The sequence below is a fragment of the Aspergillus vadensis genome (genome assembly GCF_003184925.1).
Source record: "Aspergillus vadensis CBS 113365 unplaced genomic scaffold BO88scaffold_18, whole genome shotgun sequence".
Classification (NCBI taxonomy): domain Eukaryota; kingdom Fungi; phylum Ascomycota; class Eurotiomycetes; order Eurotiales; family Aspergillaceae; genus Aspergillus; species Aspergillus vadensis.
In genome coordinates this window covers 48797-68758 of record NW_020292056.1, presented here as the reverse complement: position 1 = coordinate 68758, position 19962 = coordinate 48797, and the positions used below count along the sequence as shown (strand labels likewise).

The window sequence follows — 19962 nt, the reverse complement described above, 5'->3', positions numbered from 1 at the left end:
TCTGACATTGCGAAGGATTTCAATTGAGGGCTGGGAAATCCATTCGAATATTCAGTAGTCTCCCCGTTATGCTTTGCTACCGACTCACCAGAAAGCTTTCGTGTTGCTGCTGTACGATTGTCTATCGCTGAACAGCCCCCGGGCGTTGCAACTTGGACAAGTGCATCAAATCCTATTAGAGGGGGGGAACAAAACAAGGAGCGGGAGATTCGTGTCCTAAATGTATGTAACGTTCCCGGATGATCTCCCTGGACAGCCGCATGAAAATCTGTCGGTGCCCTGGTGGGGTCCATACAAGTGGCAATCTTACTTGGCTAGCAGAGGAATAGGGGATGCTCGATGAGAGTGGACTTTCATTGCCGGACAACTGACCGTGGAGAACCGACGGCGGACAATCAGCAGCATCTGGCGGTAGGAAACAACCGTTAGGACCAGCCAGTTGCGAGAACAGGTAGAACCTACCATGTAAATACACTGCGATAGAGATTACCAAGAACTATATTAAAAGCACAAAGCTGCCGCTCTGTGGGCCACTGCTATTATAGCATAGGAGTTCAAGGCACTATAGGAGAGATAGAGGTTACATATAAATTAGACAGCAGCCCGGCTGTAGGTTAGAGAGCTGTCTTGTCCATAAAAAATACAACCACGAAATCTCAAGCAGCTTAAAAGACAGACTAGCCCAGTATTAATTTTAGCTGACAACTCTTTTCTCTACAGGAACAAGACTGACAATATTAAGTAACAGTATTTACCAAGATTAAATTCCCTCATTAGATCTGTCTACTATTATATTAAAATCTTTCACATTAATTTTTCCCCACAACAACAGAACCATGAGATCTGAACTTAAAATTACTGCTGCATCTACATCCTAGCTAGCCTATATTACAATCAGTATATGGTAGGCCTGCTGGGCAGGTACCTGGATAATTATTATTATATTTAGCATAGTCTATCTTATTACCCATCACAACACACCTCCACTCCTGCTGCGAGACCTCGGACTTTCACTGTCCGCTGTTATTATACTTCATGTCTATTAGACTTCAGTGCAATTTAGAACCATGATTAGCACCATCATGCCCGGAGATGCTGAGTACTAGATCATGGGCATCTATCTGCCGTGTGGCATTGCCCTGTTCCATGTATTAAATAGTCACTTCTACCATGTGGCGAAGCTTCAGGAGGGCTATATTATTTATAATAATAATAAAATTCATTTATCCTCCACCTCGAAGGATAAGCTCAGTATCATAAACTAGTTCTATCATCTTACCTATATTACCAAGATCCTTGTACTTGTTACAATAACATTACTTATTCAGATAAAACAGTCACCGTCTACCCCTACTGCCACTGTATTAGTATTTAATCAAATTAATAGATATTCTTCATGGTCTTGATATGGCTTATCTCTCGCAAATGGCACCGTACTTGGGGGATTCCAGACACCGAGGTCCATGGAACTGAGATGCAGCAAAAGTCAGAAATAGACTGGGACTGGGAGTGGTAAGAATATTTCTGATATACACCTGGTATATATATAACAAGAGTTACACGTTAATTGATATGCAGGTGGCCTGGCATGTTTAGACAGATTTTCTGGTCATAGATTATAAGTCCTGTTATTTTCTAGAAATCCTGTCATATCCATGATACCCACGGCTAGAGAGTCCAGATAATAGGCTGTATTATTATTAAGTAAGCCAGTCAGACTGGTGAGGCCTGTGGAATAGTTAATCTGTTATATAGTCTTTCTATAATACCAATATAGCTCATCGCCCTTTATGTTCTTGCCATGGAGCTGGTCTGTTAATACTGGTTACTACTCCAGTAGTAGGTACTCCGAGCTGTGATTAATAAGAAAATAGAAATAAAGAAAAAAAGAAATAAGAAAATATAGCTAATATCTGTAGAATCTATCTCTTTATCTAGATAATGGAGGTTTTTGCTGTTCTCCTGCCATGCCAAGAGATAATGTGTTATCATGTTATTCAACAAGAGACCTTCAATTCAATCATACAGTAAAAACCTAATACTAATCCCTTTACTGATAACACTATAGTCTGCAGGTCAGCCTCCATTCTTGTTAAGCTTATAAAATCTAGCTAGAAATCATAGAATAGATCTCTTAGCTCCAGCTCCAGCTCTTGGGATAACATATTTATTAAGCATGTACTTAAATATCTCTTAACACACAATCCTGCCCTGCTGCAGGATTTCTCCGTCCATTATAACTTTTCCAGAGAGAATATAACTTTTCTAACCCAAGTAGCAGAATAGAAGAGCTTGCTGCTCTATGCAGTCTGGAATAACAGGATTTCAGACTATAAAGATTTTACTAACTTAATTCAGGAGCAGTTTCACCGTGTACTGTATATTTACATGATCTTTATCAGTGATCACCATGTACAGTTACCGATCAATGTCTCTTCGCAGGAACAGAAGAAGCTGGAGAACATCTTTAAGAGCCCTGCTGGGCTTCTCTTTGAAGACGGGCGCCCGGCCAATCCCACTGTTCCGTTCAATTCGCCAGGCTATGGCCCCACGCCCTCAGCGTCTCCGATCGCCTCCATAAAGGGCGAGTCCGGTTTGTTGTAGTTCCAGGGAAGCTTGATTATTATTATTCAGAGGGAAACATGAGGCTATATATACAACGAGCAGATCAACTTGATTGGAAATCAAGTTAATTCTTTATATATATACTTCGGGATTAATTCTGATGGTTCAGCTTGGTTCCTGATCTGTACCAGCCTCATATTATAATATTCCCTCTCAGGATCGCTTTGCTGGCAGGGCGATACTGGAATTGCGCAGAGTAGTCAGGCCTCGGTAAAACTATTTAAAAAATCTTTTTCTAAAAAAATACAGTGGAAAGAGCGCCTGTGCTGTCTTATATATATTGCCTTGGAGTCTCGGAGGCGTCGATTCCTAAGAGACTACAAAACTTGATAAAGGATATAGGTCCCAATGGCTTGGTGAGACCATCTGCAGCCTGTGCCTCAGTTGGAACATATTGAAGCCCAATCTCGCCTGCATCCAGCACAGCTCGCTGATAGTGAAATTTCACGTTAAAATGCTTCGTCCGTTTGTGGAATTCCGGGTTGTGAGAAAGAGTAATGGCGGACTGGTTGTCAGCCATGATGTTAGTGACCGGAGACCGATACAGTTGGGTTTCAGCCAGAAAGGTGCAGAGCCACTGCAGATGCAGAATGGCATTGTATTATCTGATGTATTCCGCGTGTATCATAGACATGGCTACTTCCCCCTGTCTCTTGGACGACCAGGAAACTGGCGCCCCTGCAAGCTGGAATACATACCCAGACATCGAGTATGCACCGTCAGTGACGACAGAGCCACCAAAGTCAGCATCTGTATACCCGATCAGCTGCCCACTGCGGTAGGTAATATGATGAGATTGCATGGCTTTAATATAGCGAAGCAATCGCTGCAGAGCAACTTGGTGGTGTGATTGCGGCTGAGCTGTAAAGCAACTCAACATGTCCAGCGCAAACACAATATCCGGTCGCGTGCCAACCATCAGATACATCAGTGAACTAATGGCAGTCGCATAATGAGCCTTTGCTTCCTCGTCCGGGGGCTCCTCGTCTGGACGATGATTCAGGATTTGCTTGAGATTCATCAGCGTTGACTTCGGCTGACAACTCTCCATGCCAAAGTCGGAGAGCACCTTCTGGATGTACTGATGTTGATAAATAGACACGGATCCATCAACGTGATAGTCAAACTGGATCCCAAGAAACAAACAAGGGATGCCCAGATCTTTTAGTCAGAACTCTGCTTACAAGACTCATTGCACTTGTTTGATTTCATGCATGTTTGCTGCAGCAACAAGAAAGTCATCGACATAAACACAAATGACGCAATCCGGCTTGTAGAACACACAGTTGGCCGATTGGGCCATAATGAAACCATGAGAAGCCAGGACGCGGTGGATGTATTGGTACCAAATCCGCGGGGCCTGCTTCAGCCCGTACAGTGAACAGCGCAGCTGGTATACGTATCCTGGCTCTTCGAAGCCTTCGGGCAACTCTATATAGATAGATGAATTGATGTCTCTATGCAGAAATGCGGTGACTGCATTAAATTAGTGGAGTTTCCATCCGCGCAACACGGCGCTGGTGATAATACAGCGGACTGAGTCCATCCTGGACACAGCAGTAAATATTTCATGATAATTAATGCCATGTTTCTGCTAGTAGCCTTTGATAACCAATCGCGTTTTGTGTGTTCCATTGGCTTTGGTCTTGAAGACTTATTTATAGCTAATTATATAATCTCCGGCTGGGATGTCCTCTCGCCGAACCTTTTCCCATGTTCCGTGTTCGAGAAGTGATGTATATTTTTTCTGGATAGCAGCCTACCATTCCAGCTGGTTTGGGCTAGACACAGTCTTATAGAAGATTGCCAGGTTGACTTATCTTACTAGTATAGTATTTAATGCGCCTGCCATATACACCTTGCCTAGTAATTCCAGGAGACGCTGTGATGGCCTTTTTCTGTAATTAAAAATCAAATATCCAAGATCTAGTGTTAGGTCTATTTCTTATTAGCTTAGATTAATTACTGGAGGTGTTTTCTTCTTATACTCAGATAGTATATTCTTTTGCTTGTTTGACGGAGGTAATAGCAATGCAGGTGGTATTAACAGCCCGCTGGCTGAACTTAGTATTAATAAAAAGATAGGTGATGGAGGAGTATTATCCAGAAGATTATTATTTATTTTTTTCTTAATAAATAACACTACTAGGGTTCTCTTATCAAATTTAATATCATGGGAAAAGACTATCTTTCCTGAATATATCTCATAGAGCTTGTACTGGTTCGGTTTATAATAGCCAAGCAGTCAATACTCAGATAATCTTAGTCTGAGTTTTGCTTGATGCTCCTTTGGGATTAAGACCCATGCACGGGAGCCGATCCATTGCAGATGCAAGAGTGAGGGCGGCTTTCTATATAGAATCTTAAATAGTGTCTTCTTTTGTAAGATCGATGCTGGAGCACGCAGCTTTAAGTAGGCCATGGTGTTTATAAGCTTGATCTACCAGGAAGGAGGAAGGTTCACATCGGACAGGAGCGAGTTGATCTGCTCCCGGATAGTGTGATTCGTGCGTTCCGCCAGTCCATTCTGCCCTTTGCAGTACGGCGGCGAGGTATCGAACTCAACGCCCTGGGATTCGAGATGTGTTCCAATTGGCAGATATTCTCTCCCGTTATCGGCGAGGAATCTTCTGATCTGGGCCCCGAACTGTCGGTACACCCAGGCCTCAAACCGTCGGAACTTCTGGAGCGCGTCATGCTTCCATCTCATGGCATAGGCCCACGAGCCACGAGAATAATCGTCAGTAAAGGTGATCACGTACCTGGAGCCATCTTTGGCAATCGGCATCTCCATGATGTCCGAATGGATCAATTCGAAGATTCTTGTCGAATGCAGACGTGGCCGTCTGGCGCGGGAGTTCCTCTTCTGATGCTGCTTACCCGACATGCACGCCGGACACTGCGGCGTTGCCAGCAGCTGCGCCTGCGTCAGCGGTCGGTACGGAGTGCCGGTCTGCCGGAGGACCACCCTCAAGTCGCCCCGGTTCAGATGTCCCATCCGAGCGTGCCACAACGCTTCGGAGGCCTGGTCCACTCCTGTGCACACATCTTCTTCGAGTATCACAGCTTCACCACCGAGTTCAGAGGTTGGCGCTGTACATGCTACGCCACTTGACTCCCGAGGATCGTCAACGTCCATGGCCACCGCCTGCGGTTCCAGGGAATCTGCATGGTCATGGGTCGTCGGCGCCCTCGCCAGTTGGACTCGCTCTCGAGATCTCTTGCTCACATGGCACCGCAGGATCAGTAGATCCTCCTCCGCGTGGTAGGCGGTCCCCACGGTTCGTCCTCGGCGTTGCACAAAGACGTTCTGCGGGTGCGCCACCACCGAGTAGCGGTCTCGCAACAGCTTCGGCACGCTGATCAGGTTCATCCCGACGCGTGGCGCAAAGTACACGTTCTTCAACACCAGGGGCTGGTTGAACTTCCCCCGGAGCATGAGCTTCACCGTACCAATCCCTTCGGCTTCCACTGGATCGCCCGCCGTGTCCAACATCTCGCGGTGGGCCCGCAGACTGCAGAAGCAGCTCCGGTCCCAGCAGATGTGGCTGGTGGCGGCCGAGTCCAGGATCCACCGGGGTTGCGGTGCGTGGGTATAAAGGGTCGTCACCCTCGCCCTCACGATATTGATCCTCGGTCTCTTGGAAGTCGGTGGGCCCTGCCGATCTTCCAGCTGGCTTGATGGTATCATCTGCAAATTACTTCGTGGTGAGCCGGAAACCCTCCTCTCAGCCTTCAGGGCATGGTCCCTGGACGGCTGAACTTCTCGCTGTTTCTTCCAGCACTGCGCGACCACATGGCCGCGCTTCTTACAATAGTTGCATTTCTTGGCAGTCTGCTGCACCGTATGGACGGACGGGCCAGACGCTGCCTGCAAGGGTGTTGGAGCTTCTTTTCTCCGAACGGTCTGCTCAGCATTAGACAGACGATTTCCGATCGTGGTCGGATTCACCGGATCCTTGTCATTCTGAATGGCATCCACAACTAGAATGTATTCCGGTCCAATCTGCGTCAGTAAGATCGCAATGTGTGTTCGATCGCCAATGGATCCGGGTACGATAGCATTCAATCGATGTACGAGCAACCGTACCCGATCGACAAATTCGCGGGCACTGCCGCAGCGCTCGCCAGTGGTTTCACGAAGCTGCGCAAATAACTCACAGAACGTGGCGAGCTCCATGCGCCGGTACCGTTCTTCGAGTTCATTCCAGAGGTCGCGAGACGTCTCAAGTCCCGCGACATGAATGCTAATGCGGGGGGACAGGTATCGGAAAATGGTGTGGTAGGCCTCAGCTTCGCGGCGCGACCATTCACGGTGGCGCTCGAACGCCTGGACCTCCACTTCGAGGCGCGCCTCAACGGCGCGCTGTCTCACCGCCCCAGCGAGGTGCGGTTCCACCAAGGGGTGGATGTCTGCCGTAATGGGCTTGGCGTACTTGAACAGACAGTCAGGACGCCGGAGGTCGCCCGACACAACATCCCAGACCTGCCTTGCTTTGAGGTAGGAGGTCATGAGACGTTTCCAGGTTGCATAGTTATCGCTTCCTGTCAGAGGCTCGATGGCCGTGACGGCTCGGTCCGGAGAGTCATGGACCAGAGCAGACATAGTGATGATTGCGAAAGCGGGGTAGATATATAATCAAGATGGTTAAAATAATTCTCAGATGAGTAGAGATGGCACCCGAGATTTTGCTTCCGGGCTCATAACCTGTTGTAGTTCCAGGGAAGCTTGATTATTATTATTCAGAGGGAAACATGAGGCTATATATACAACGAGCAGATCAACTTGATTGGAAATCAAGTTGATTCTTCGTATACATACTTCGGGATTAATTCCGATGGTTCGGCTTGGTTCCTGATCTGCACCAGCCTCATATTACAACACGGTTCGCTATTCGCCGACAATGGCCAGGTAAAATACTGGGGCGAGGTTCCCCAAACATTCAATGCGACGGTCTTTGACCGAGCCGAGGAGAGCATCAAGTACCTTGTCCTCACCAACACGTGGCCGAAGTTTGTTCGAAGCCGCGGGATCGCAGCTGAGGTTGATTTGCTGGCAGGGAGCAAGAGTCCTGCGTAGCTGGTTCCGGAATGAGATCACCAGTGATGGGAGATTGGACTGCATGGCATCTGTCTGGGATGTTGATAAAATACCATAGATAAATATGTTAGAGTAACTTATCAAATTATATATTCTATCGGAATGTAGCACTGCCTTGGTAGTATAGAGTCGAGCAGTAGGTCGAAGACCATCTGACCAGAAGCCCAGCCATACGGTATAGACAATATCCCCCAGCGGGTAAATGATTGACCGACCTTTGTCTCACCATCATGTTAATCATACAATATGGTCATGGAAATACCATCGCACGGGTGTGCAACGCTACGTGATTGACCTACGTGCTCCATTTCTTGTCGGTCAGGTACGAAACCATCCGGCGAAAGTTGGGAACTCTGGTGGGCGATATCAATGGTTCCTAAAACCCAAGAGCCGTTATCTAGGCCATGATACCCTGTTCTTGGTTCGTGGCTTCTTTATATATTTTGAGGGGAAGAGAGTAAATAATCATTAAATTACTTGTCCACCACCCCTTGATAATGTTTAGTGCATCAGTCTTCGAATTCGAACTGTATGTATTTAAGTAATATACGGAATGATCCTGTTTACTATTCATCAGTTATCCAAAATTGTTATTCTTCTAATTAAAGTATCTTTCTATATCTGTCTTCTATTTATCTGTCTCTTCAGAAACCAGCTGACAAGCTTTATACCTGCCAGATGAGTGATAAGATTAAAAACTTACTGGTAGAGCTAATGCTAAAATCATCAGTTTAACTACTATCAACGAGTCTGCTGTTTCCCGCTTAACACCGTATTCTATAAATACTGCAACAGCGCTTGGAGCGCTCTGCGTTCAAGTCTATCCAGAAATAGCAACCCCAACTTGGCCAGGCTAACGGATGGAAGTGTGCCGAGAATATAGAATTACACATGGCATTCAGAGCACTGGACCGAAAGCATCGTACTCATTCCATATCTGGGTTGTTGAAAATTCCAAAGAAGGGGGTTAATCAGTTACAAGTCAATATTGAGAGTATTTGTCATGCAGCTGTGTACTGTCAGTTACAGGATCATTATCATCTTCTACAGCAGCTTCACTCGGCCTGAGAGTTTGTAACTGTATGGCTGGGCGATCTGCAGTGTGGGAGGGAGATTAAGCAGTGCTAAGTATAGATTAATTATCTTTTTAACAGATAGATAGCACGCACCCACTATCTCCAAGATAATCTGGCTGTGTATATAAGATATAACAGTATATCTGAAGACTAATATTACCAAATCCTCCTGTACGAGGCGACGCGGAGGCTCTTAGAGAAAACTAATAATAATTATATTAAGTAAGTAAACTATATTCTATAATTAAGCTTTCTGTTATTGTATACAAAGACGTGAGCAGCGTAGGTATAATATAGAAAATAAATATATTAGCTTAAATATAAATAAGATAGTTATAAAAATATATATTTTAAATAAACTATAGATTATATTACTTTTATTCTAATAAAAGTCAGTTCTGTAAGAATAAAGATCTTTGTTTTTTTTAATAAATAGTCTCTAATTAACTCTTGATCCCTCCAGCTACTTGACGAAGAAGATAATAAAACACATTCTGAACTATGGATTAGCTTTTTTTTTAGATTATCAGTGATATGTGTCTGGAATTATTATTATTAACCATCGCAGTAATCAGTGGAGGATCTGGTACATACTTATATTTTATCAAGTACACCAGGATACGGCGGTGGGAGTTACATAACAGATATTTTATAATAGAATTAAAGTAAGATTTCCTGGCAGTCAAGTTAGTCATGTCTTGAAGTAATTACAGCTATATATATATAATCTCATACTACTTTAAGTTAATATCTTATAGGCAGGGATACCTGTTATCTAATAACCTAATATATCTTTTGTGATAGAGAGGATCGTAATACAGGGTAATATATCCATAACTAACCATGGCTAATTAGTAAACGTGGGTTTAAAAAAGAAGATAGAAACAGACTAGCAAGACTGTAGAAAAGTAGTAGTTTATAGAACAGTCCAGGACAGCGCCTGGCCTAGATATATATCTGATATTACTGAAAGATTCTTTTCACTTCAATGTCTGCAGAATAATATACACTGTAAAATACTATTCAAAGAGCTGTATAGTCTTCTCATGGCTATACAATAATCCCTGAAGACAGAGAACAATCATGCAAATATAGAATATTATAAAAAAATAATAGTTATTCCTCAGAATAATCATTACTATTCTAGAAACAAGCTTTTCAGTCATGGAAGCCATCAACTTCCAAGGACTCCTAGACTAAAGCTTACAATTCCTAGTAGCATGTGTAGCTTAACCACACTCTCATTACTAGCAAGATCAGTTACCCACTGAACAGTTACCAGACAAACCAGACTTTCTTATATACCACTATTACCATGGTGCCCCGATGCTTCCTATATATAATTGACTAAGCACTATCAGAGAAAGGATAGCTTTGCTAGTACTAATATCTGCCAGTCATTGGTTCGCCCATGTACCAGTCAGCGTGTCTGGCCATGCGGCGGAAGAGAGAATGGAACATTAAGATATTACTAATAATAACTACAACAAAGATTCTGCGGCCAGGCCCAGTTACAGGCCTGGGAAGCACCATTCACCCCGGCCCCTCATAGTTAAAAATGGCCCGGTGAGGGAGTTCCAGTGTCGACAGCCAGCTAGAGAAACATAGAATCATGATCAATATAATACTGAATATTATTAGCCATAAGATGCCACCGCTCAAGAAAACAATCAATTAAAACTATTCTAATCATAAAAAACAGGTCTCGATAAGCCTCTTGCACAGTCAGTTAGTCAAATTACTTCGGCTATGCCTTTCAGGGTATACGCACCGGGAGAGGAAAGAGTAAAAGCACATCCGGCATGACACACAAAGTCACCGTGACATCTAAATCAATACACGAGATGACAGGCTGAAATATAATAAGTAGTACCTCTGCCCCAGGATTTCGAGTTTAAAAAGCATGATTATATATAATCCAGGACTAATAGTATCCTGGACTTTATTCAGGAAACGGCAACACTACAGGATTAACTAGAGATAGATATGCTATTCAGCCACTGAATAACAGTGCCAGTATTAATAGCTGCAGTAGCAAGATATACTGCATCAAGAATACCAGATTACTAGCCTGGAAAGGACCCGTCAAAATAATTAATATACTGTTTATATACTATTATCACATAAAACACTAGAGCAAGATTCATTGCTTTGATAATCTTAGATAATTTATATAAGCAGGAAATTCACCCCAATTAATCTGTCTTATGATGGCTTGAATTAACAGTAAATATATATTAGTCCTATTCAGAAGATCTTAAGAATAATATATAGATTTCTTGTAGAAGACTATATTATTATCTGACCTTCTAGTAATAACCGATTTTTTTGCCTGCACAAACTCACGCGCTCTAACTAGCGAGATGCCAACGCTCGTCCCAGAATCTGCATTTCACTGATAAACTACAGTACATCGAAGCGGCACCGTTCTTGCATGAGCTGAATACTAATATTATTTAATATCACAGATCAGAGTACCATATCCCAGACCCCTTGGGCATATGAGATGCTGTTCCAGACTAATATAAGATGCATCGCGTAAAGACTCAGATGCCAGTGTCTTACTATCCCCAACCACTCGGGTATGTGCGCAGCACAGCTGGCTGCTGCTAACAAACTCCACATAGCAATCCGGATAAGATTAATAGTCAACGGTGGTGGACTTTCCTGTGTCTGCAGTATATAAATTAATAATACCAATATCCAAAACCTAAGTCAGAGGTAATCCCAGTGAAAGCTGCTCCGTGCTATGGACGAGTCTGAGGTTTGAGCAGGGATTGTGCTGATCTTGCTAATGGCTAGATTAGTTAAACTGGAAAGATAGATAGAGCGGAGATAGCTTTACTGCTAATAAGCTATAATAATACTCAGGACAGCTGTAATATAAATCAGAGCTATAGTACTTATTATCTGAGATTTCTCCTAACATGCGGTTTTGTCCCCGTGAAAGATTTATAATAATTAATAAGTCAGGCTTAACAGCTCCCAGAGCAGTACTTTTATATTATAGAATGTAACTACCTGTGCCTTGAGAATGGCGCCGGGAGACTTAAAGAAATAATAAAGAAAGAAGAAAACTATGAAATAGATAAAGTAGAAAATCTTAAATAAATATATAAGACCAAGAATTAAGCCATCATGATATGAAATCTGGGTGTCAAAGTCCATCGTCGGTGTATCGTACGGTATGAGGGGAGGATGAGGCAAAATCTTGATGGATTTTTCAAGTACAGATATCCACTGCGCTGTCTACATGGTCCCAGAGCAAACGTCCACGGAGTCTTTTAAATCATCATGAATATGGGAAGCTCGTACTATAGCTTATAAAGACTTTTTCTAGTTTGGCATGGGAAAGCATGTCAGCTCTCCATCTCTGAAGTTATTAAGAACCATGCGGGTTAATATGGTTCATCAATAGGACAGCCATTGACCAATCTCTGCAGGCCCGGTTAAATTAGTCAACTATATGCTATAGGACTAATTATCCCATGGTTATCTGTATTAGTATTTATCAATTCGCGAGCCAGGCTTTTTGAAAGAGGAGGACCAAAACCTGTCTTTTTATATAGCTTTAAATATTTAATAACCATAAAATCTGTCTATTATCTTGAATAATAATTTTATGTGTTTCTAGTCTGTCCTAGAGTCTTACAAGTCTTTTAATACCTGCCTTATCTTTACAGCTTCAACAAGATAAGGTCTACTTTTAGACAAGGTAAGTATATTTCAGAATAAGAAACTGGTACTTAGAGACTTAAAAGTATAGTAAGATTTAGTAAATAATCTTAAATACTTTCTTTATTAGACTACTCAGCTGCGCATACCAAAATATCTCTTGGGATGAAAATAGATGGTATATATATAATAATTTAAGCTATTTCTGATTTAGGAAATATATATAAGGCCTGAACTCTTTATTAGGATTAAATAATTTACTATAGTATAGCTGGACCTTATATAAGACGCTATGGGCTGGTCCCTGGTTAATATGAAATAGATAAATAAGATTATATAGAATATAGATTATCTAGTTATATAATATTCTTTCCTGGTCTTCTTTATCAGTAATTATAATTATATACTGGTTTTATACTTACTTTTCCCCCATAATAATATTCTCCGCAGAAACTTAGTAGGAGTAATCTAACTATATCTCAGTATTATTATTATTTATAATAAATATCTGATCTAATTTATAGAGAGAAGACTCCAGGATTTACTAGCTATTAATAAATATTTTAAGACCCTGTGAAAAGATAATATTAATTAATATTTTATTAATATTATTTAATTTCTTATTACTGACTTGAAGGACTCGCTCCTGACGAGATTTATATTTTTATAAATATATATTATCTATTTCTTCGTGGACGGGCTGGTGGAATTAGAGAGAACTAAGAGCCTGCTGGAAGTATTATAAAATTATATACAGGCCGGGGCCTCTTTTGTCCTAGTTTATATATAAGTGATTTTAGTTCTTACAAGACTAACTGCTGTCTATGAAAGAGATCTAGTAGAGATGTTCCAGGCTGTTTAAAATATTACAGACCTGGATTAAGTATCTTTATTAATAATTGACCTTCGAGGCTGCTATCAGCTTTCAGATCTAGTATTATTTATTTTATTATAATATCAGGTTCTTGATGAGCTCCAGCTTAGCTAGATTAAATAATTTTAATAAAAATTACTTTTCTTAGTAGTTTACTAGATTTTTCTTTAATACTATTCTCTTTAAGGATCTCTTAATTTAATTATATATTAGATAGATTATCTATATCTCTCTCAAGAGAGGCTGCCTGTCAGTAGAATATTTAATAAAGTTTTAATGGAATTCTTTATATAGTTATACAAACTGAAATGTCTGTTTCAAGAACTTTATTTATTCATGGTATTTACTTTGTTAATAGATGCCTATCCTCCTGGAATATACTGTAAGTAGGACTTGTCCAGGACTACCTTACTACTACAAGTCCCATACTGACAGATACAGAGTTCCAACCAGACTATATCTTTGATATGTTGTACCGAGATCTCTGTAGTAGTGCTTGGAGAACTGCTAAAGATTCTGATAACAGTAGATATAGTAATATTATCTGTAGTTATTTTATTAAATAATTCTGCTGTCTCAGTCTGGTGCATATCTTATATGCTATCTAATAGGCTGAATTAATTTACTTCAGTTAGTAGTGGTCTGTTTTAATCTTATTCACAGTGTATGTCTTCTATCTTAACTAATAGACTGAGTATTAGATCTCTTATTAACATGGTATATATGATACCTGCGTGATAATATTAGGCCAGCAGGCCTGTAGTATAGAATATTACTGAGATCTTATTCAGTATTCTCTGTATTAGGATACTCTTCAGCTGATAATCTGTTAATTACCACTAACTAAGTATCCAGTTATGCTGGTTCTTAATAATAACGGGATTCGGGGAATAGTTACCTTAGGCCTGTTATAAGTACTGGAGCAACGGCTTGCTGGCGCTATTATGCTGCCGGAGATCCCGGATCTAACTGCGGGTACTAGTATCAGTAAGTTATATACTCTTCTCCTGTCATGGTTTATTTATATAATACTGGATGTAATGATCTTTTGTATGATAGTTAACTCGCCGAGAGCAGGTTCTGTTATTAGAATTAATTAAATATATAATAATATCTTAGCTGCAGAAGCATGTCGAATATTTCTTAATTTAATATAATATATATTCCAGCCTGGCTACTTTCTTTTATAAATATAGCCTTGATTGGGCTGTATTCTGAATCTCATTCGAGATACTGCCTACAACTCAGATATATTAAAGCAAATGCTCCAGCAGGTCTGTGAGCAGGGGTGTCAGGTATTTAATATAATACTGTTAATAATAGAAAGGTACTGTCTTGCTATTATTATAAGCTATATTTCTGATAGTAAGTCGGTTATCTTCCCTAACTACTGTGGTGTGAGATACGGGACTGTCAACTCAGCGTACTAAAGGATCGTGTCGCACTGCAAAAGCCAGAATCTATTATTATCCTAAGTGTGAGTTACTCAGTCTCTCTTTTTTGATATTCTTCCCGTACATCTTCTCGCTGCGCCGGAATGTCGAGATTCTGTATTAAGTTATTATTCAAGAAGCTGTCAAAAGTAGCCTAGAATATAGTACTGCAGCGCCCGGGTAGGAGACTATCCTAGTTTCTTAATTTTATAGTAGTTTATCTCTTGCTGACCTGACATAAAATCTTCAAATCCTGGTACTTGTCCAAAGTTGGCGTTCTGCAAGATGGAGGCGTCCATGCCAACAACCCGCACGGGATTGCTCAGGAGGAATATCGAATCATCTGGCTATCCGTGCAAACACACGACCTGCTGTTATCTGTGGGCACGGGATACGTCCTATTGCCCAGGAAGGAAACCGATGCAGCCCAGCATGGTTACAGCTTTTTATAAGATAAGGTGCTTTTCTGATTATGGCGTACATACAACTCCTCGCCCTGTATGGACAGTGTAGAAGTCTTTAAAGAGGGACTAAATCATGTACCCCATCCTCTCCAGACCTGTATCTTCCGGCTGGACCACGCTCTGGCGGATTTACCACAACTGGACAATATGATGAGGGTGGCAGAACTCGCTAAGAAACAGTATATAGTCCTAGATGAACTAGTATAAGCAGTCCTCGCCATATACTTCTTCTTTGAATTAGACAAAGGTCTGACGAGGATACCGGGCCAATACCTTTGCCGGAGATCAGTCTTATGTGCACGCCACGAGCCACAGCGGATTCTCAAGCACATGTTGGTAGAATTTCTGGGTGCAGAGCTGCAGACCGGCCGCGGGAAGTACTTAGATCAGTTAGAGAATGATGATAGATATATAATCTGCAGATACTACTGTAAAAAAGTTCAGTTCCACGTGGCCAGTCTAGATAAAGAATTATTAATCATGTTTAAGGCTTTATCAGGCCGGCAGCTAATTAACAGGTTTCTAGTTATTATTCAACAGCTTTTCTACTAGCAGCAATTAGATGCTGTATTTGGGTGATCTGATCACTAAATTAACCAGTGGCCGCCGCAGAGGATGTGTTACTGTCTGTGAGGTATTAAATAAATTCATTTCGCCGAGCCAGCCCCGTCCCGGAAGAAATGGAGAGTATAGAGTAGCAACAACTGGAAATTAGTACTTACAGTTTTATTTCTTTCTTTCTCTCTTCTTTTTTTCTTCTCTTCCTCTTTTTATTCAAAATTCTTACTACTTTAAATGCTGTATTTAAAAGAATGCACTTGTCATGAATGAAAGGAACAGCGTCATACTATTATATAATTAAATAGAAGAAGGATGAGTATATTTATATAAACTCTCTTTATAATAATATATAGATTATTTATAATTATGTCCCCACCCCTTGTATTTACTTAATAATTCGGGAATGTTGTTGATCTAGCTGTATTCCACTTAAATTCTAGAATATCACTGAAATAAGGTCCGAAAGACAAAAATAATATTATATTAAGATGAAAGTGCTTTTGCCCGCAAGGAGAGCATTACTAAGCCCGTCCAGCTCAAGCTGGTCCAGTAGTGATCAACCAATTATATGTCTGTAAGTAGATTATCATGAATAGAGAAATTATTAATAAATATATAGCTGACTAGCTCAGTCCTTTAATTAATTCTAATACTGTTTTTCCAGCCTCCCAGGAATACTACAGCACTAGATACTTATTAAAAAAACTACTATCAGAGACTACCTTCTACTTAATAATTACTTAAATTAGATTTATCTGGTCTTTCAGTATGTACTAATCCAGTCTTAGAAACTTATTGATTACTATTAAATAGATAAAGAGTATCTCAGGTATTTATATTATATATTATTTATAGGAATATAGTCCTTGCTCTCTTCCTTAAGTTTATTATTATATTCTGACAGTGACTCCGAGTCAGATATAATAAAATCACAATCTTCAGTATTTTCAGAAAGACAAGGATTATTAGTTAACCAGGAATCTTTATATTTTAATCTACTGTATAAAACAGAAATTATCTTTTCTAATAATATATTAGTTTCTAGAGAAATATACTGGATTTAGGATAATATAGTAATCACCTGTAATAGAATAAGTTTCTAATTTATTACTAATTACAGTATCTGGGGAATAATGAGAGAGTTCTAGATATTTATTAATATTATACCAGTTTTAAAGCACTCGCCTCCTAAAATAGTACTGATTAGAACTATCTGAATCACTAGTATTATAGAGTTTGCAGCCCGCTAGATAAGACCTGATTATATATTATAATTATATGTTAAGGGCCTGGTTAATAATATATATTAATTAATTTATAATAGTAGATATATTTTCTTCTTTATTTTTATTTATTTTATTTATACTGTTTTCTATCTGCTACTATCCCTTAACTTCTTTCAAAAGACCTCACCACGGATGTATTTATATAAAATAATTAAGAAGAATATAATTAATTATTATATTAAATTTATATAATTTAATTATTTATTCTGATATTATCTGAGCTTTTTTCTTAAAGATCACTATATCTTACCTGTAATAATAATATACAGTCTGTGGATTTATATTTAAGGCCTAATCTGCTGACTTTCTTATAGTTTAACTATAATAAGAAAAGATAAGTTATTCAGTATTAGACTGTGCTTAATATAATATTATTTTTTAAATATTAACAGCCAGGTCACCATGATTCCCAGAATTATTATTAAATATGTGGTCAATACACTAAACTTACATTGAAACCAAGGAGAAGATATTAGAAGCCTATTACTAGAAATACTACTAGAATAATACCTGAATCTGTCTAAATTATCTGATTTTTGAGAATAGCTTTAGCCGCTTGATAAATAATAGCTGAAATGCCCTCCGAATAAAGCAGATTCTTGAGATACAAAAATACCTCCATATTAATCAAGAGTATTATATACCTGTCTTAGTCTAAGCCACAGACTAGAGCTTCCATATCAGGCTATTACTGTGTGATATAGAGCTATTTCCTAAGCTGATTATATTCTTGAACATGTCACTGCGTGTCTTAGGCCACGAGAATGTTATTACCGCAGCACAAAAAAAGCTCTATGGCAAGAACTGATAGTGGATGATTAATATATATATAAAGAATTCTAGTAAATTATCTTTAAAATTATTCTGAATCTTAATATATATGTCTCTTCCCGTTCACCTGCTAAGTATAAGTTACCAGATAAGTAATTATAAAAATAAATTCTCTATTTTTATCTTATCTGCTTGCTCTGAGAGTATTTTCTAAACCAATACTGACTGCCAGACAGATTGATTTATAAAAGAATTTAGTTTTATTAAGGAAAGCTGGGCCATCTACTAGATAAAAATACTAAAGTAATATGGTGGGCCGTTCTCTGATATAATTCTAAGAATAAGAAGTATATATATCTCTAGGTCTTTTTTTAATATTCTAGTTTTCTACCAGTATTTAATGCTTTATTTCTTATTCCGGGGCTTTGGGCTAAAATGCAACTGGGTATGCTGCATACCATGGTATCACTGTAATATAACAAGGTGAGTGGTCTAAGTATTTATAAAATAAAAGACTTTTCTAAGAAATCCTTATCTTTAGCTTATTCTGTCCTACCTCAAAACTATCTGTACTATTTGGATAAATTATATTTTTAACAGGAGTAATATTCTTCCTGTTTACATAGACATAGAGATTATTCTTGCACTGGAATCTCAAGTCTTAAAGCTTTCAGAACCAGACCGGGAAAATCTGCGATCTCAGATGATAGACAACTGGACGTTGTTTCCATTGATCAACGAGTCCGACATACAGGCAGCATTGTGGGAGTAACTGAAGCAGATTAATATTCTTATTTCTACTTTAGAAATATTCTTCCAGGATCTTTGTTTTTTAGCTATTATTAACAAGATAATGAAGACTTTTCTTCTTCCGCCAGAGGACCTGGGCTCGAAGAAGACTAAGAAGATCACTATCAACTGTGAATTTAGTACACAGTATTAGGCTGATGGCAGCGTGTTATTAAGAGAGACAAGACTGCAAGTACAGTGGGGGTTGCACGAGCTCTGGCACTTCAGCTTCTAATATAGGCTTGACATGACCAAGGTTGTACGTCGTCAGCCGCATAAGAGGAAGAAAGCGTGTAGCTCCTATCCTGTCCCGAATTGCTCGATATCGATAGACTGAATGGCGTTGTGGCGCCACTTCTTCTGGCTGGCTGACCAACACGGATTTCAGATCCCGGCCATAGCCAAGTTTATGCCCAGACGAGCGTCCCTACCAACTCCCCAAATTCTGGAGGGCCTTGGCAGCACCCAACAGGATGATGCAGTGAACCGACGTTGCGGTATCCCATACGCTGATACGGTTGATGTGGATTGCTTCGCCCTTGAAGAGGACAGACTGTGGCAGCCCTGGGAGTCCCCACAGGTTACAGGTGTGTTCTTCCGACGGTTATAATTCCAGACCTTCTTTCGTTACCTTTGGGATGGGAATGGAATCAATCAGGCTACAAATGCCGCAGACGAATCGGCAGCGACAGAGGAAGCTGTGGCGGTAGATCAGGAGCTTCCCCATCGTCATCTTGAGCATCGAATGCCATCGCCAAGCTTCTCTCCCACTTTCCAGATAAGCTGTCTGGCTGATGACGACTGGGTTATGACAATATGGGACCATGGGATAGTACCACTGGAGATGCCTGCGGGCAATCTGGAGGTGGTCGTAACCATCGCGGGTCACGACCTAAAACGAATCTCGCTGCCGAATGACGAGCTTATCATCAACAACTTCTTCAATGAACTGAAATTGCGTCGATTTGTTATCTACAGCCTGAATTACCACAGGGTGTCTGAAGAGCCAAGCTTTTATATCTGGCATCTGACCCACCCATGGGAAACTGTTCAGGCTATATTGACTGAGGAGAGTGTGGAAGAGTATACAGCATCCGACAAAAATCAACGCAAAAGGAGAAGAACAGGGATTGCTGAGGCAATAGATGATATTGCCGCGTGGGTGGACGAGCAAATTCTTAACTTATCCGTTCCCGCTCCCTACCCTTGGGACTGGGATGTACAAGAAGAGGAGGAGTATTGATCAGAATAGAAAAGATTTGATATTTTCGATTTACAGAGATTATATCATCGTGATAAGAAAAACA

The 19962-nt window shown here is 40.3% G+C and overlaps 5 protein-coding genes across 5 annotated transcripts; 3 read left to right on the top strand and 2 right to left on the bottom strand.

Moving 5' to 3' along the window:
- Positions 1-1109: 1109 nt before the first annotated feature.
- On the top strand, positions 1110-7705 carry BO88DRAFT_427231 (uncharacterized protein; the record flags this gene model as incomplete). Its single annotated transcript, XM_025708973.1, has 6 exons — positions 1110-1251; positions 1338-1342; positions 1388-1512; positions 2151-2229; positions 2287-2600; positions 7495-7705. 6 exons carry the CDS (start codon positions 1110-1112, stop codon positions 7703-7705), a joined length of 876 nt encoding a protein of 291 aa, XP_025560817.1.
- A 3566-nt stretch (positions 7706-11271) lies between these two features.
- BO88DRAFT_427230 (uncharacterized protein) lies at positions 11272-11970 on the bottom strand (the record flags this gene model as incomplete). The annotated part of the gene is made up of 4 exons (XM_025708972.1): positions 11272-11512; positions 11558-11641; positions 11783-11850; positions 11881-11970. The coding sequence occupies 4 exons, from the start codon at positions 11968-11970 to the stop codon at positions 11272-11274; spliced, it is 483 nt and encodes a 160-aa protein (XP_025560816.1).
- A 4677-nt stretch (positions 11971-16647) lies between these two features.
- On the bottom strand, positions 16648-16821 carry BO88DRAFT_344770 (uncharacterized protein; the record flags this gene model as incomplete). Its single annotated transcript, XM_025703250.1, has 1 exon — positions 16648-16821. A coding segment is annotated over one exon (174 nt), but the record flags the coding sequence as incomplete, so codon positions are not given.
- An 848-nt stretch (positions 16822-17669) lies between these two features.
- BO88DRAFT_344917 (uncharacterized protein) lies at positions 17670-17903 on the top strand (the record flags this gene model as incomplete). The annotated part of the gene is given in 2 exon segments (XM_025703273.1): positions 17670-17747; positions 17766-17903. Coding segments are annotated over 2 exon segments (216 nt in total), but the record flags the coding sequence as incomplete, so codon positions are not given.
- Positions 17904-18301: 398 nt separating this feature from the next.
- Positions 18302-19898, top strand: BO88DRAFT_427229 (uncharacterized protein; the record flags this gene model as incomplete). Its single annotated transcript, XM_025708971.1, has 6 exons — positions 18302-18328; positions 18645-18795; positions 18835-18859; positions 18896-18962; positions 19044-19244; positions 19272-19898. 6 exons carry the CDS (start codon positions 18302-18304, stop codon positions 19896-19898), a joined length of 1098 nt encoding a protein of 365 aa, XP_025560813.1.
- Positions 19899-19962: the final 64 nt, after the last annotated feature.